The sequence below is a fragment of the Bombus vosnesenskii genome, unplaced genomic scaffold, assembly GCF_011952255.1.
Source record: "Bombus vosnesenskii isolate JDL3184/JDL3185 unplaced genomic scaffold, Bvos_JDL3184-5_v1.1 scf7180000016273, whole genome shotgun sequence".
Classification (NCBI taxonomy): domain Eukaryota; kingdom Metazoa; phylum Arthropoda; class Insecta; order Hymenoptera; family Apidae; genus Bombus; species Bombus vosnesenskii.
Window position 1 is genome coordinate 995355 of NW_022884342.1, and position 18998 is coordinate 1014352.

The following is an 18998-nucleotide window of genomic DNA, read 5'->3' on the forward strand; positions in this document are numbered from 1 at the left end:
AAAAATTTCACCTCGCTATCGAAGTCTACGATCTAATAAAAATAAACATCTTAATAGTTATAAATAAACGATTTAACACGAATTTAACATTAACCTTCACAGCCTATTAATCCTTGCAATTTTTGCAACTTCTGCGTTGCTTCCACGAGCCAAGAGATTAACAAGCTTTCCCACCAAACTCAACAAGACTTCAAATTGCCAGTTTTATTTCTATCGAATTATCCTTCTCATCGGTCGCTACAAAAATCCCGATTCGGCAACATCGACTAATAATACTCGCCAATAGATGACTAATCGCAAATAGTTTTAACTTTCGCAACTTGCATTCGTCCTACGATCTTTGCAACTTGCACGTTGCCTCGGCGAGGCAAGAGATTAACAAGGTTTTCCCTCACGTTCAGCGAGAACCGGCAACTAAATTTTCCAAACGTCTTCCGTAAATTGCGCGTTTTATTAATTCAGCTTCCTCGTCGGCCGCGACACTCTTAATTGCTCCTTACATTAAACAGGCTTTTTCATCTGTCCGGCTAGGCAAGAATTTATACGTGGGGCCCGGCCACGTCCGTAAATCCTGGTAATCGTCCGGTGCTCGATATATCCACGCGATAAGGGTGGGTGTCAACGCATGTTCGGCCATTCGTTTCAGCCGGTGCGTACGAACTCGCCCGTTAAACGTAGGATACACTGTTGACGAGATACAGATAATTGGAAATGGGGAATTATATGCAGCGATAGGCGAACGCGAACCTAGCTTCGCCGGCACAAGGATAATGAGCGTTTCGCGCATTCCATGGAACCTGTTCGCGGAAAATTATAATTTGATATAATTAGTAATGATTTTCGTTTTCCACGTAGTTGCCAGTATTTTTATTACGTCGGTTTCTGTCGGCTGAATCGCTTCTCCGTTAGACGATTTTCCAAGGATCCCGTTTCAACGAAGTAATCGATATTTTACTCGTGCCGTGGATGCTCGGCCAGAAAGTAAAGTTACCGTGAATAATTCCTTTTCGCGATGATTCGTTCGAGCGCGATCGGCAAATGCTCGATCGAGATGGTTTCTTTCCGATCGGTTAAATTCGCGTTTTAATGATCGAGTTGTAACGGCTAAAGTACCGAGTAGTTCGATGTCCGATATTTTCAGTGAAATTTATGTAATTTATAGTCTTTTTATACCTTCACACGTACGATTTTTGTCTTAATTCTTCGTAGAACCGTTCCTCTCTGCGGTGGAAGTTCCTTCGTATAAACATGAATTTCAATTTATAAGAAACGACGAAGATTTTTTTAAAAAAGACCTAATAGGAGCAGACGCCGAGATAAGCAGATCGAAGCGGCAACGATTCGTTAAAATAAACGGTGTGCTACTCCACTTTGAGCTTTCGTTTCCGCCAGTGAAAAGTCGTTTCGTATAATCGCTCGAAAATCATAGTCTCGCGTTACGCGAATTCGAAGATTTACCAGGAACGTTGCTTCGTTGTAATCGATCTTCCACGTTGCTGGTGAAGCGTAGCGCGACGACAAAAACGTTTACACGCAATTATATGGCGTTTACGAGTTCTTCATCGACGATACTCGAAGGCCGTAAATTTGTCGAACCACCGCTGCACGTTACACGCCGAGCTGTACTCGGTAATTTTACGCTTGTTTTCGTACTGTTCGCGTCCATCCGCCGTTTTTAACGACACCCGAACAACCTTTCGTTCAAGATGGCCAGACTTCCGTTTATTCCGGGTGCGAAACTTGCGCATCCCACGATGCAAAAAGGAGCAACCCGGAAAGTTGCGCGATGTTGCATCGCCGTTGTTTCGACAGTAGCTGGAAACGAAATTGCATCGTATCTGCACTGTATCGCAACCTATCGTTTTCGGCGCTCTGTTTCGAATCGCTTTGTATTACGTCGTTTTATAGAAAGCTTTTAACGTGATCAGAAAATAAGCTTCGAAGAAATAGAAGTATAAAACTGTTAGTAATCCTCGTGGGTTGCGCTGCAGGATAGTGTGAAAACATGCAAATCGATAAGCTTCGTTTGACCTCCGTTTACGGCTAGTTTTTATTATAATTAAAGTGCGCTTTCTGTATATTAAATACAAATCTACACGACTACACGACTGCCAATTAATAGACGAATATATCGGATTATGTGTGAAAAATGTTTACATATACATTTCTTGTATATTAGTTCGTCCAACGTTACACGATCGACATTAGGATCTCGTTCATTGACAACTGAGCCATTCGAATTTCCCACCCTTGACACGATCAACTTTTTAATTAATTTACTCGCGTCGTTGTTATTTCCGAATCATCGAGAGACCAGCAGATAAAAGTTGTCAGAAGTTAAACCGTGCAGATCGAACAATGGTGGCTACAAGTTAAGGACGGTGAATGGACATCAGGATTGTGAGGTAAACGGGTGACTGTCGCATCGGAGGAGAACCTGGGGAACCATGGCGTATAAACCGATACGGTTATTTCGGAATATCTGCAGCCATACGCGACCACTCGATGCTTCCATTTCAATGTTCCGCCCCTCTGAGCGTAAAAGTGGCGAAAATGCGTCGAGATAGGGTGAGTTTTGCGAGGGCTCCGACTGGAGAGCTCCGCGCTATAATACCCCAGTGGCTGGAAACGGGCAATCGAGACGTAAACTTCGATACTCTCGGAATTAGCCTCGGAGAATCGACAGAAATCGCGGCCCGTTTGACGTTTCGCCACCCTTTGCTCGAAATACAAAAAAAAAAAGAGAAAAAAACACTAGCAACGCCGTACACGAGAATGCATATTTGAATTTTTTAAACGAGTTCGGTGGAATGCAATGTTTGCATCCGATATTCTCTTTCTCGCGCAATTTTCGATTCTTGTTAAATTCAAATAGCATTACGAATAAACAGATAGATACAGATCTCGGTTTCTCGGTATCAAAGGATATATCTTTGGACATTATGAAATTTGTTTTTCGAATAGGAGACACTTTTGGAAGCAAAGGGCTCGTAGAGATTGATGCACCCTATAATTTACTATACGCTTTTATTTCGTTTGTATATCATAGATATAGCTTATGAGTATAATTCTACATCAAGTTTCGAAAATGGATACATTTACATTCATTGTCAATGGATTAACTTTTCGCCTGTCAATGTCATCGTCAATCGCCACCCTCGTCGTCGTCACCTTTTTCATCGTACGGTATAATACTAATTCTTGAAATAGTCAGTAGACACGAGACTCCATTATTCCGTTACTTTTATTACTCTTAACGTGGTAGGTAGGTATTGAAGGACAGCTACGCTCTCTTATCGTTCTAGCATTACATTAATTAGGTATCATCCAGCGGCACGCGAGCAACCGCGGCTCTCTCGGCCACCAACCAATCAATCGAGCGATCAACAAAGTCGCCTCTCGATTAATTATACTCGATCGATCGATCGCCGCGGTCCCTCGCTCACTGAGCAACGTTAACGTTACGTAGTGTTAATATTTACATCGAAGAAACTCTTGAAGTAATACACGGCTTTCCATTCATTTAACGTAGGTACAGCAAGACGATAATTATAAGACCTAAATATTCTCGGTTTTCTGATATTTTTTTTCCTATGTTGCCTTTTTTCTTTTTTTCTTTTTTTTCTTTTTACGTTCGAATGGTACATGCGTGAGCACAAGTGTACGTTACGTATGTGAATTTGCACGGTGAGCATGTGTAAACACGTGTATGTCGTGTGTATACGTGTTCGTGTGTGTGTATGTCCGTGGAGAAGATGTGAAAACGCGTGTGCACGGTTCTTCCGACGAATGGTTCACGAGTTGAACTACAACAGTACCGTGAGAAGAAATTCGATGTTGAACTGTTCTACCAAGAAAAAGAAAAAAAAAAAAAAGAGAAAAGAAAAAAAACGAGGAACAATGGCTTCTGTTTTTGCGTATAGAAAACAATAACGATCACAGTACATCGCGTCGAAGCATCGAACACTCGAAAGAGAAACTTTCGATATCAAAATCCCACTGTCATCGGCGACTCGAGAGTTAAAAAATGCGACATGTGCACAAACCCGGCTACGTGGCTCTTACTTTTCTAGTTACGTTTTCTGTTTTTTCCTCCGTTTTTCCGCTCGTCTTCGACTTACTCTCTAAGAATAACCATCACTCGCGTATATTATACTTAATTCTCGAAACAATAAACAATATTTAAGTAACCGTGTAACGGCGCAGGACGATATATAGCCGACGAAAATTATTTATAAGGACGAAGAACTTAACAAAACGGAAGTTCGAGAATCGCACGATCGTTTCACTGGGAAGAGATAAGGGGAGAGGGAAAATTCGCGTTCTCGCGCGCAACGCGAAAACGCGCGGATAGTCGGCGAGACAGCTACCCCTCTCTCTCTCTCTCTCTCTTTCTCTCTCTGTTCGAACGTGAAATTCTCGAGGCATCATCGACCCGCTAAGAAACTAACCGGCAGGATACACACGATGTTGTACACTCGCGAGCATAGAACTACGATAAAAAAATCCTCGTTAAAAGTAACAGTATTCAACGCACGCGCGAAAAATGGGACAGCTGCCAATAATAGAAACAACACTTAGAGTGTAGACCACCGACACGTTCGTCCAGCCTATCGACTTCCGGAACTAGTTGTAAGCGATGGAAGCCAAGGAATTATTATGTTTGCGTGCACAACTACGATGTTTTACATTCTAATGAAAATTTTACTTAAGTCTGCGGAAAAAAGTGCTTACATCTAATTCCGAGTCTATGCGCGTAGCGGTGTTGCGTAACACACGCAAATCGATCGTAAGATTCTCTCTAACGAACACAGTAAAACGAGAAACTTATATAGAGATAATATATTACAATTAGATGCATTTTTTCGTCCAAGTCGTTCTTGCTTCATCTTTTCCTTTTGTCTTCGAAAGACGATCGAATCGTATCGTATCATCACGGTCGCGCGTTTTTATGGCACGGAGATCTCACTCCGATGGTCTGTCGCGAGAGTGTTCTCCGGTGGTTACGAGACGAAATCCACGTCTTTCGAAGTCGCAACGTTTTTATAAATATCTGTACATAATCTCGGAAACGTAGAAAAAACGATAATAGCATTAATTGTATGATTAAAAAAAAAAAAAAAAAAGAAGAAAATAAAACTCGGCAGTAGTCTCAATCGCTCTTACATTTTCGCTTCGCATTTAACAAAAACAAAACTACAAAAAACATGTAAAATAAACAGCTCATAAATAAACAATCAGATTTAGTACGCAATAAAGAAAATATAACAAATTCTTCCATCGTTTTATTCTCACCTTTTCGTATTTTTAACTCTAACTGCATCCCGTCAAACGGATTCCGATGTCGTATTCTTTCGAACAATTCCATCCTCTTGCCATCATTTTTTCATTACCAATCAGTACGCATATATTCGATAATAGTGAAAAATTATTTAGATTTCTGTCGAATGTGCCACGTTGCCCAACGCGTACACGTACATAGTACAATTCACGCGAATATTCCCTTTCATTCTATTTCTTTCATTCGCACGATTCCCGTTAATTATTCTCTCTTTCTCACTTATGCAGACGTAGATCGTCCTCCGTTCCGAAGGACACTCGCATCCCCTTTTTCTCTTCCATTCTCTCTTCCGCACTTGAAAACGCTGTGACATCGTTTCGACCAACGCTCGAGCCACACTCCACAGTGTTTCCGTTTCGCACAATTTCCTTAATTCGGATCAGAGAAGTGTTCACAAACGCGCGTGCACGCATCAGATTTTCTTTTTTTCTTTTTCCATCTTCCAACACTCTCGAGAGCACCGCGCCACACGCACGTATTCCATTTCACATATATCGAATCGTCGAATCGATTCCAGAAGAGCGACGACGGATCGTGGTTGGTTCGTCATCTTTCGAATTCCTGTTCCTTTTCACGCGAGTTTGGCAAGTCGGGCAAAAGTTGTACTACTAAATAGCGATGCTTTTGTTGTCAACGTTGTTCGTGTTATTTCCTTATTTTCGTTACTTGTGTTTTCTGAATCTACACGTATATATATATACATATATATATATATAAATATACATATATAGTAATATATATAACGTGTGTGTATGTATATGTATATATATATATATATATATATATATATATATATATATATATATATATATATATGCGTATGTATAGACCTAATCGATACAGTTTTAATTCAATATAATACATCTATAATAATGGTAAGAATAGAGCGAGTAATTCGATTAGATGTGAGGAGAGGAAAGGGTAAATGATTAAGGAAGTAGGTTGGCGAGGGATTGATGAAAGGATGGAGGTAAGATTAGGGGAGGGTGCGAAAGAGAATAAGGAAGCGTTAGGAAAGTTATATGATATGATTACGCGTCAATTATTTGGAATAATATTCTATAACAATGTAGATGCCATTAGGTAGCTTAAAGATAAGCCGAGAGAAAGCTTGGTATGTGGACGGCGCCCGCACAGTTTTCCTTCTGTTACTCTAAAAATTCGCGTCTGACGCGCTGATCCTCTTCGGTTTTCGCCCGAATGATTTGGGAACGCGGGGCACGTTCTTCTGCGACGCGCTACCTTCTATTAATCTCATAAAATTAACGTCAATTTCCGTAACAAATTGGCGACACTGAGTATATCACCGGGAACGTAAAGTACTCGTAACGAAGCTTAAAACAGGAAAAAATAGACGATCAATGTGGACGATCAACGTGAACGCTTATAAAAGAGAAAACAATGGAAACGATGCAACGAAACGATGTAACGTAAACAACTGGCAACACGCAACCAACGATCGGTTGTTTGAAACTGTTCGTCAATGGGATTACAATTAGAAACAACGAGAGAGGACGGCACGCGGTCGAGGCACGCCTCAGCGCGACTTATCCTTTGAGGACGAACGAGCAACACGGTTCAAGGAAAAACGTAAAACGAACGGAATTCGGTTACTAGGGACCCGAATGGAGCGGAGCCGAGCAGAGCAGTGGAAAGCGGAAACGCCTAGGTTCCCAAATCGTTCGTTCGTTTAGTCGAAACACTCGACGCTGCTTTCTCGGTCAGAGGCTCGTGTGAATATGCGCGTCACACACACACACACACAGCTACATTTAATTTTTTTCTTCTTTTTTTTTTCTTTCGTTTCGAACCGCAGTCACTAACGATTAAAGACTTAATACATACGTACGTATATAACATGGTCGCTACGAATCTCACCGTTGCGATTACTGTACAAACTTCTCAGCTAATTAATAATGATAATTAATTATACTTAGTACGCGTTACGTATATCCCTAATTTGTCGGACGTATCGGCGCCGCCACTTCCGCTAACCACGTTTCCTGGCCAGCCGCGTCACTTAAGTCGTTTTAAAAAACAGACTCTGTACACGCAAACGGTATTAACATTGAAAACAAAACGTAACTACGCTATGTAGTAATAAAAATAATAAAAATAGTGTCGTCGATAATATTATCAATAATAATAATATTAATATTAATAATTCGTAAATAGAGTCACGTGTAAAGCTTTTCTACAAATAGTTACACCGATTCTCGGCACTCGATCGCGTCACGTGCATCTTTTCCCTTCTTTAACCTTCTTTTTTCTTTTCTTCCCCCGTACAAAATTTCTCTCCCCTTTCCCATTATACTTCTTCAGTTCCCTTTTCCATTCGTCTTTTTCTTTCTCGCATTCGTATCTTTCTTTTTACGTATACATTGAGCCGAAGAAGATCGAGGCGCGATCGCGCACACCTTCCTTTTATCACTTTCCGTCCGAAAACCGTCGACATAGAACAGAAATAACCTTAAACCGGCAGCACGAAATGCATCGCGAGCAACGCGTATCACGCCGATCAAGGTCGCGCGTTTGTATCGCTACCCCATTATTAAATTCCGTAAGTGAGATATACGAGCGGCGTGCGTCGACGATTTTTCTCACAGTTCTCTCCGCTTCTACATCGCTACGGCCACGTGCGTCGATTCTCCTCGATCCTGCCCCGAAGAAGGTATAGTTGCGTGGCCAGAAGTCGCAATAATACAACGTTACGCACGCGGGCGAAATCGTAAGAAGTAAACCGCGACATGTCTAACATGATCGCGCTAACGTCGGACGCGAACAGAAACGAGAATCGTGAGTAAACGGACTTTCCAAGTAACCAAGTACACGATTCTTCGTTCGGATTCCTTCGAGCGAGCCACGAGCTTCGTCTTTCAGAAAATTCGTCGAAAGCGTCCAACCGATTGTTTGTCGTTGGAAGAAACACAGAAAGGAAGAAAGAAGAAAAAAGGAACAAAAATGATAGAAATAACGTATAGGAAAGCAAAATATGGAAGAAACAAGCGAACGATTCACCGAGCAAACTACTCGGTGTTCCATCAATTCGATTGTAGCATGATCGAGTGCGCGTCTCGTCCATTCTCTCAACTATCAACGTCGTCGTCGTCGTCGTCGTCGTCGTCGTCGTTGTCGTCCTCGTCGTCGTCCTCGTCGTCGGCTGTGTTCATCGAACTGCGTCAGTATTAATTGGGACCCAGCGGCAACTATATATTTTTCCGAGTATCCCGTTCCCTCGGAACGTTTCATTCCCATCAACTGAACCGTATATTCTACCGTATCTTATTATATTTTATATTCTATGTCGTTCGCGTAAACGTAATGTTCTTTTTTTCCCGCTTTCGTTTATCTTGCTCGTTACACGTTTAAGACATCGTTACAATTACAGTACGCAGAGGTATATTCTCTATGTGAAGGTCTGAGGAAGGTGGCGTGGAGGTTGAAGGAGCAAGAAGGGGACGGGTGGGGATGAAGGTGGATGGAGATAGTTTACATGAGTACATCTCGTGCGTAAACTCGCATGCTCAGCTTAATCGTTACTTTACGTACGGCGATATTTATGTATAATAGTACTTTAGGTAATTAGCGGTATAGTATTAGTATGAGTACGGTTTTTATCCATTCACTCACTCACTCTCTCTCTCTCTGTCTTCCTTTCTCTCTCTCTCTCTCTCTCTCTCCCTTTCGATCTCTCGCTCGCTCAATATTACTTTTCCTTAGATTTTCCCCCTAAAAACGATGCGATTTCACCTCGATTACGGACGTCTATTTATTCTTTACTTTTTCACTATATAATAATAGCTGCTCTAGCTGATCTAAAAATTGTTCCTTTCCTCCCTTCGATTTAACAAAATCTTATTTTTTCCTGCTTCTTATTCCTTTGTTGCGTAGATTTTTTTTTCCTTTTCTATTAATCTTTTGCTTCGTATGTGTTTTTACGTACGTCATACGTATTCTAAATTTCATTTTCATTACGATACTACTATCAAAATCTTTTTCTTTTCTCTATTTGTTCGTTTGTTTGTCTTCCGAGCACGGTAGAACAAATTTTCTTCCCCTTTTGTTCATATACATATATATTTATGTGTATATATATATATATATATAACGTACTCGTTATTTTTAACAATATATAATACGGTATTGTGTACACTATGATTTTACATCGTAAATAGATAGGTCATTGCGCGATTCGTACAACAGATCCTCCGCCTTACTGGAAAACAAATCTTATGGTTCTTCTTCGTTCGAGTTACGTATATGCGTTTGTTTGCAGTGTTTCAACGATTCGTCGTACCTCTTTGTCCAACTGATTGATAAGCAATCGACCAGTTTCTTTCGAAATCAAACGAAATCGCGAGTAACGGGGAAAGATAAAGAACAAACATTCGACAGGAACATGATATCGCGAACGAGAAATTTTCGACGCGGAACTCCCAAGAATCGATCTGTTCTCCGTGAACGTTAATAACTTACGGAAGACCAAATAACATCGACCATACACATTCTACGTTGTTTCGTGATAAATAATATTAGAAACCGGTCGGCATCCGAATCGCTAATCGTCGAATATGGCGGAGGAATATTTTGTACGGATCGACATTAACGGGGATGAGAAAAAAATAATTAGGTAATAATTTATATAATCTGAAAGATCGGCATTTCTTTCTCGGTTTCCCTTACTAGTCCTCTTCGTCGTTACGAATTCTACGTAAGTAAATAGCAACAACGGCTTCTATATCTATGGAAAAAGGTCTACCCTGACACCAAATTACGTATTTAATGTACTAAGAGTGAGATACTCGTCCGGTGATGTGTCTTTGTTTGCGTAAAAATCTCTTGCGTGTATTTAGAAGTTTCTTCTCTCTCTCTCTCTCTCTCTATAGTGTACTGCCGTTTTTCTCGCCACGTTTTCCTCTCTTTTTCCCCCCGATCTTCTCGCCCCTTTTCCTTTCTACTACGGCCACTCGTACACGTTCGATTATCGTCCGCGGAAGCACGTTGCTGTCCCGTGATGCTGGACGCGAAAGTGTAACACAGAGATACTCGGACACGGAAATAACAAATCGATGTACGATACACGAAAGAATTGACCAAGAAAAAAAAAAAAAGAAAAAGAAGGAAAAAGATGGAAGGAACAGAACGAAACAATCATCTGTTCGTTCCTAACGATTTCGATACTCGAATTAACACGGCTATATATAATATGCTCGATATAACTATGATAACACTACGTAAAATTAACAGACAAAAATTAACATGTGTCAACGCGAAATGAGCGAATAACGTTATTAAGAAGGAAGAAGTATGAAAAAGAAGAAAGAAAAAAACAATCGTAGTTGGAAAATAAATTTCTCTTAGAAGAACGTCGCGTTCGAAATGGTCGCGGGATCGGTCATGGATCGTGACCGCGACCCAATTAAACAATGATGATCGCCAATAGCGTAACGATAAATTATCTTAGATAATATGGAAAACGTGCTGCTTTCATACAAGTTATCTTGTATTAGTAAAAGCCTTAGCGATACCTTGCGCGATATCATCTGAGATCTAACTGAAGCGATAAATGAATGTGAATGCTCATCGACGAGTCAGCCCCTCCCGAAATCCACTACTACCTGAAACGTTTCAATTTTTCATTAGAAAAACACAGTCGTACCGGTCGGGTTTATCGGAATGAACGGCGTTCTCGAACGTTTGAAACGTTCGTTCGTCGAGATAGTTTAAAACATCGTTATTGAGAGATCGAAAAAATACGTGGAGAAGAATAATCTCGTTTTCCGTCTGATTAATCATCTTTCCCCCGTATAGTTTCGTCAGGTTTCCTAACATCTTCGTGCAACGCTTCATCGCTCATCGTGGTTTCGTCGAATTTCCTCGTAAAAAAATAAATTTCCTCGCCTCGGGGTTCCTCTGGACCAATACCTGGTACTGATCGAGAGGAACCGACGGACATTCAGTTTTAGAAAAGAGAGAATTTATCGTTGAAGCAATACCAATCGAAGCAACGACGCGTTCCAACGCCGATCTTTTTCAACGTTTCGCGGGAGAACATGGCCGATCCGGGTCAGAGAAACGTATGAAAAGAATGTGCAGAAGGGAAAAAAGAGAAACGAAAAACCGAAGGAAACACCGATCCGCAACGGGTTCGGTTAGAACGGTTAAAGGATATTTGCGTCAGCGAGAGCAGATCTGGCGTAGTCGGCACGGACGTCAGAAATGGCAGAAATATTATCGGGAGCGACGTTAATTTACCTAATTACAACGCGAAGTCTCGAAGAGGCAATCACGAGCGTAAACCACGGTTAATTAACTCTGGAAAAGGAGCTCGGCAAATGGCATCGATTTGTACCACTAAATTCCTCTCTCGTGGAAAGAAGTCGGCCAGCGGCACGAAATTGCTCGTGTGCATACAGTCGAATGCACGCGCCACTAGTTTCCTTCTAATCGGTAAGAAGCGCGGTATCCGAAGAAGCTATCCGAGGTATTCAAAGTCCGCGATCGCACGATAGCTATGTTATGTTTTAACGAGGGCGTCGAGAGTTCTCCGATACGATCCGTTTGCCGTCCTTTCCGCCGCTCATTCGCTCGCGCCAGACTAATCGTAACGCGAGTTAGCCCGCGTTGTCGGTTCATCCCCGAAGAACAAGCTACGTCGAATCTACGCGTGTACCGTGAGATTCGATTTTCACTCGTCCTCTCGTCGTATCCCTCTATCTGCGATAGAGAAACTCTCTTCGACCAACTAAACTTTGATCAGGATATTTCGGAGAAAGCTGGCACATGTATACGTAGACGTTGCGATCTAGACGCGAAGGAAAGATATCGCGATGATCAACGTTGGTAACTGTCGTATGGTGAATGAGAGGTAATTAGAATAATCGATCGAAGTTGAAATAGAGAAATTCGAAAGGTCAGGCCCGCGATCGTCCATGTTCCTTGGCATGGCGGAGAGCAACGAGTTTCGTGTCCCCCTTTTTTTTTCTCCGTTTTCATCGTTCAGCGGAATTAGACGAATTCTTCGACAGCCTCGTTTAATTACTCCCTACCACTCCTCCGTCTGTATTAATTGATCGTCTCGTCGGCGCTGCCGTACACGAGATCTTCCTCACGTTATACGGCAGGGCGGCGTTAATCCTTCGGCCTCTCCTCGTTCAAGCTAATTCTAGTTCGTCGGTCTCCGATGCGCGATCGTTGGCTCCTCGTGTATGTCTGTGTCGTGGCAGTTATCGCGCCAACCGATCATCCCCGCTGTTCATCACCCGGCAATCGCGATGACTCGTCGCGCCCGATTAACAATTATTACATTATACGCTCTAGGAATCAGTCACAGGCTAGGTCCTTCCTTTTGGCCCAGCCAAATAAGTACTTAATGTTTTTTTTCTTTTTTTTTTTTTTTAGTATCTTTTTCCGTTTTTTCTTTTTTTTGACGGTGTGCTTCTCGCTTCCTTTATACGCTTCGCTTTTCTACTACGCTCCTCTCTCTCTCTCTCTTTCTCTCTCTGTTTTCTAACGACCACGATTACTTCTTCCGCGTCCTATTTCTCCTTCGTTCCTTTCTTCTTCCGTAGAAAACAAAAGAGACAGACAACTTCAAACATCGTCGCGCGCTTTTCTCTCTCGGTTCCCTCGTTTCCTCCGCAACCTTCGCAATCCCCGCGTCTCTGCCTCTTATCGACACCGAGTCTCATCGGAGAGGGGCAATGGCACAACACGGTGCACACCATTGTCGTTACTCCGAGTCGTAATCGTTCGACTTCGTGAAACCGTCCTCTACCGCGTTTCCTCTCCGTTTCCCTTTCTTCTCTTTAAAACTCGATACGAAAAACAAGAGAACAGAGATCACTTGATAAAGTCTTGGTAGTACGCGTACTACGTAAAGTACGCGAGAACACCTTCTTCTCAGTCAAGAGAGCGGGAGGAAAAAGAAGTGCCGAAGAGACAGGAGGCCTTCGTGTCCTAGTCGGTTCACGCCGGAAGAGCAAGAAGAGGTGCGTTTTTTTCGTGCTTGCCCGCGTTAGTTCGATTTTTCTTTTTTTCTCTCTCTCTCTCTCTCTCTCTGTCTCTCTACACGTTTGGCCAACCTCTTATCAGCTACTTCGCTTCGATGTATGCGTCTAGGCTGCTGCGTCCAGTCTCTTGTTTCTTCTTTAAAAGAAAGACAACCGGCTTAGCAAAGTCTCCTATGTGGGCACCTTACTGACCGCCTTCAGAAGATCGCTCTGCGTCTTGTCGAGACCGCTCACGTGATGTTGCTGCTGATGCTGCAGCGCGGCGTTCTGCTGCTCCTGCTGTATCTTCGCTTGCTTCTCAGCCTGCTGCTTCTTCATCATGTCCTGTTCCTCCCGTTCCCGCCTGGCCTGCTCGTTGATCTCCTTCACCGCCCTCAACTCCTTCTTCAGCTTCATCCGCCGATTTTGGAACCAGATCTTGATCTGTCGTTCCGTGAGGCAAAGGGCGTGCGCAATTTCTATTCGTCGCCGTCGCGTCAGGTAATGGTTGAAGTGAAATTCCTTTTCCAGCTCCAGCGTCTGGAACCGTGTGTACGTCTGTCGACCCCTACGCCTCGGACAACCGTTCGGCCCTGGAAACGTCAAAAACGCAGATTTGCCTAGGTTAGTCTTTTTTATGCAGGAAAATTTGCCTTTTAACCCTTTGCACTGCCACAGTCAACTCCTGACACGTCGATATGCTTACCACGCTCGTTGTCCCCTCGCTCCAAGATAAATAAAACGTCGCGCAAGCTACTCGGACGATTGGCACATTCATTGATGGTGAAAATTTGGAAGAAAAAGTTGACTGTTGGCTCGGTACAATGAGCGCGCAAGAAGTGCAAAGGGTTGGGTGATCAAATTATATTCCATAGCTATACGTTTGAAATTAAAAGCTCCCTTCGCTGACGCACAGAGATCGATCTTGAAGACGAGTTTCGTTTACGAAAGCTGTTACTCTATACGGTAGACCGACTCCATTTTGATCATCCGTTATTGATTTATTTATTAAACTCGGTTACGTAATTGCCGAGCTATATGCATTAGCCGGTTATTACATATTAGTCGATCCATCAACTTCGTAAATGTCGTTAGCCGCGAACACCAACTACGTGCAATACAACTGCTACTAATTTCACGTTTTTTTCCACCATGTAAATTTGCAATTTTTGTTGTCTCGTGACCGTCTGGCGATCGGTAAGAAGGAAAAGAAGGCTACCCCGTTTACGAACGAGGTCTTTCGTGTTACGTAAAGTTCAATTTTTTTTTCATGGAATGACCTGCGTTTCGTCTGTCGAGTCACAAATCTCAACTCTCTCCTCGCTTTCTCTTTCGGTGAAAAAAAGCAACACGTTCGGATGGTCAGTTTATTGCAGGGGTTGAACGAGGTAAAAAGTAGAAAGTTTCGGGGAAAAAAGTCTGCGTGTTCATTGTAAATAGGCGGAAAGAAAGATTGAACCCTTTTTTTGAAATATCTTTTCGTCCAACTTTCTCTGCACCCGCAGAGTCAAAGTCGTAAAATGGGATACGCTGAGCACACTGAATTTTTTATGGTGTTTAGGTAACTATCGAAGCACATGGCCGCGCTAACCAGGTAAAGACTGATGCTTGTCACCTGCCTTTACCTGGTTTCGTATCCGAGAACTTCGCTTACCTCGCCCTTTAAACACCTATCCGAGATAACACTCGATCCCGATATCTCCGATATTTCCGTCTAAGTAATCACGTAAACCTTGCGCTTATCCGTCCTAATTGATATCTTTTCACTTTTCATTGCTAAACACCCAAGTATTGAGAAACTACGCGAATGGAGATTTAGTTAGTTTCAAAGGCGTACACAGTTTGGTTATTTGCGGATTTATACAGAAGAGAAGGCAGCATAAGATGGCCGCAAGTTGCACCATAGACGCGCGATAAACTTCTCACGGGCAATTTTCGCAATTGGCTCGAACGTAATTTTACTTTTGGCCGGCGGCGTAGAAGGGTGGGCTGAACGTTTTCAGTTCGTCGCTGAGAAACCGGTTCTCCGGCGCAATGAACAGTCAGCCATAATACCATCATTCTCGGGAAGACGCTGAGTGGCTATATGATCGCCACGTGATGAAGCAAATACGCGCTACCGACCACTAAAAGATAGCGAGATTTTGTGTTCGATGAATTTTGTCGTTGTTTCGTGCCGGAATCACGTTGTAACCGATTAGTTAGATATTCTTACGCTTGCAATATCTTTAACGCGATATTTTCCCCGTGTCCCTTTAACTGCCTTTGTCTCTCAGAGAAAATTCATTTCGCTGCGACTATCTTCACGAAGATAAAGAGACAGATGACTTTCCGTGAAATTTGCGCAAATCCCGAGAAAGTATCCTCCAGCACCCTTTAACCGGCGTATATCTCCATTTTCTAGTTCGCTAACAATGCTTTGAGAAGTGGAAGCTTCCGACACACTCTCGGCAAAGCAGCCAGTAACACGCGGCATGAGCCATCCTGTCATCATCGTTCAAAGCCAGACAAAAAAGAGGAAGAAACGGAAAAATCGCGAGGGAATGCAGAGAATGCTGATATTGAATTCAGCATGGCCGTTCACAGCAGTGCGGTCCAGGATTCACTGGGTGTGTATGTGCGCTTGTGCACAGCCTCCGACGAGGTTACACGTATTCGCGAATTCCTATCCATGTACCGTGTCGATGCGATAGTAGTGGTGGTGCGTACGGTGCGGCTATGGTCGTGAGATCGGTGTGCGAGGCAACAACAACGCAGCCAACGTGGTTTTTCGGCAAGCTTGTGTGCGTGAGTTTAGCTGACGTAGGAAGAGAGCCCGCGCGGCCGGTGCAGCCACAGCGACAGGGTGGTTGCCGAAGCTGGAAGGGTGGGCCATAGGTTACCTTGGCAACCGGAGGGAAAACCATTCCATCCTGCTGGCGGCATATCATGCCAGGGGCGAGTCAAGCAGCCAGAAAACCCTTCGTTGCATCCTCCCTGGCGGTCCCTCCTCGCCAAGCCCTCGCGCGTCTCTTCTCTCTCCGCTGTGCTGTACACGCGCCACACGGCTCTCAGAATTCGTTGGTTCCTCTCCTCTCTCGACCATCGGTGAACCCGATTGTCCCCACACACTTCGACCACCATAAATATCTACGGGACCATCGGCCGAGCGCTGGCGCGAGCATTATCAACAATTTCGCTGGATCAAGCTAATGTCCATGCAGAATTTATAGATAACCGTTCTTGCCGCCCCTCCGGAGGGAGCTGTCTGGCCAGGATTTCGTCGGACGGGGTTAACAGCTGGGCGTGAAGCTCGTTTGCTCCCGGGAACGCTTAATTTATGTACCTTCTTCCTCCTCTGCTTCGAATATCTTTCAATTTCTCCTGCTCCCTTTGCGTTTCGTTCGAACAAGCGGAATACGCGGCGAGGAAAAGGTAAACGGCGTCCGACGTTTGAAACGTAGAGAGGAACGAGGCGAGACAACGCTGCAAAGGAAATTGGCCGACGTTAGTTATTTTCAAACGGCGTGGCACCGATAACCCCTGATCGAAGATCGCCGATAACCTCGCGCTATGCGATTAATAAAAAAAGTGACGAAAGAAGCGTGTAATATGCGTCTGCCAGTCTGGCACAATAGATAATCCCCCCTCTTACTTCCCTAACACACTACAACCACCATTTTCACTCGTTTTATGACCATTCATTCTCGCGTCCTCTGTTTGTTAATAGCGCGATAAGCTGGTTTACATTTGCGATTGATAATTGATTAATCATAAATCAACAGACTCGTAACGATCCTACAGCTCGCCGATACAAACGAAAAGAGACACGAGGAAAGCAATTTTTTCACGCAATTTCATGCTGGTCGCGAACTTTCTTTATAACGAACGAACTCGTGGTTCGTTCTACGTTCGTGTCGAAGCGTCGAAACTTCCTGAATTCCATTACGTCGCAATCGCGTGACACGAAGCGAGCACGGTGACGGTGGATCGACGATGATAGCCGTGATTTCTGCCTGCAAATTCCCGTTAATTAACAGCGAGTCGCGAGTGATTCAGGGACAACGGAGTTATAGCTGACAGACGGTGGTCCATTTTGGCAGAGGGCAGCCGAGTGATACGGCGTGTGCGTGGTACTACAGGACGCAGCCTGTAAACGAGAAGGGCGAAGGCCTGCGCCTAATTGCGGCCATATATTAAGTTTAATACCTGCTTTAGGTCGCCGCACGCGGCTTCACCGTTCGTCGAGTAGACGAGGATATTGCGGAAGTTTGCCTGACTGTGTTCGCCTCCCCTACGATTGCCGCCCCCTCCCCCCTTGCCACGCGTTTCCTACTACCGAGATTCTATCAATGTTGCCCGATCGCACGGTTGTCCTCTTAAGTTCGCGAATTTATACGAAATCCATGGAATCGAACTTTAAACGCTTCGATTACGCTCGATCGTTTCTCTCGGGAAAAACTTATCTCTCGTCCACTGAAGAGACGCGAGGTTAATTCGCTGGCTGAAATAGGGCGTTCGAGGGGCGGTGCATGAAACTTGGAACATGTAACCAAGTTTATACGTTCGAGATGGATTCACTAATGGAGGGTTGGTCATTTCGAAGCTTCGCCCCGTTTATTCGGTAGAAAACTTTGCTTTTTCTCCTTTTTTCATCCTCTTTATCCGCTATTTTATTGTTTTATTTTTGCAGCGTTCTAGAATTTTCAACGTTTACCTTCGAACGCTCCGATCGACCCGCGTATTCTTCGATAAAACATCGTTGAATTATTCGTTACGATATCTTGTAATTATATCAGCCATTTCGGTGAATAGCGATTAATTATTCTTCGTATTCCAACGATGGTTGAACCGCACAAGGTTTAGCGAAATAAATTTAAAGTCACTTCGATATATTCGAGATTCTCCGAATAATCGCTAGACTATCGACTTCGCGATTCCACATACGAATCGATAAGAGATACGCTTCGGATGACATTCTGCCCCTGGACACACCCCACGTTAACGTGTCATCGTATCCGGCAATCTTCGATTACTTTCCATACTCTTCTCGCCCTATACGATAACCAGAGACGCTATAAATCGTTTCCAGGACGGTTAATGTCAGTATCAGGTTGACCATCATGACCATCGAGGGCCATATCCGCCGCAATATCGAAATCGTGGAAAATGATCGTCCTGCGCGCGTTCACCCCGCAATACTTATCGGTCCTTCATATTTTTATTTCGTGCATGACGGCAATCGTAGAAACGGTGGTTACGCAAACCTGCTAAATACCCGTGGGGATACCTCGTCGAGTTTTTGCCGATGTCTTGGCGCAACGACCAAGGGAATTGCGCAACTCCGCGAAAAACGCATGGAAATCGCCACAAATTACGCCGTGCGCCAAGAATTCGCAATCACAAAGAGAAAGGTGCACGCCGCGTGGAAAAAAATCATCCGCGTTGCGTTCCTCCGCTTCTGTCTTACCTCTGTGTACTATTACCGCAATTGCGAGAGAAAAGAATCTACGGTTACATCGACAAAACGTTTCGCGCGGTTAACGCGACGAGAACGGGACGTCGCTCGGAACCAATAAAAATCACGCTTAACGCGATTACGATTTACAAATCGTGAAACCGTAATAATAATAATTTCGAGGGTCCAGCAGAAAGGAAAAAAGCAGCGTCAAGTGGAGCGGAGTGTC

General features: G+C 43.6%; 1 protein-coding gene across 2 annotated transcripts in view; it reads right to left on the reverse strand.

The window, feature by feature from the left end:
- Nucleotides 1–12316: 12316 nt before the first annotated feature.
- The window catches only part of LOC117242284 (homeobox protein abdominal-A homolog), a 33201-nt gene continuing 26519 nt past the window's right edge, over nt 12317–18998 (reverse strand). The window contains exon 3 of one of the 2 annotated variants that reach the window (XM_033508824.1): nt 12317–13952. In XM_033508824.1, coding sequence (XP_033364715.1) covers nt 13525–13952 — 428 coding nt within the window. In that variant the 3' untranslated portion in view covers nt 12317–13524. The remainder of the gene's footprint in view (nt 13953–18998) is intronic. The other variant, XM_033508825.1, reaches the window with a different exon arrangement.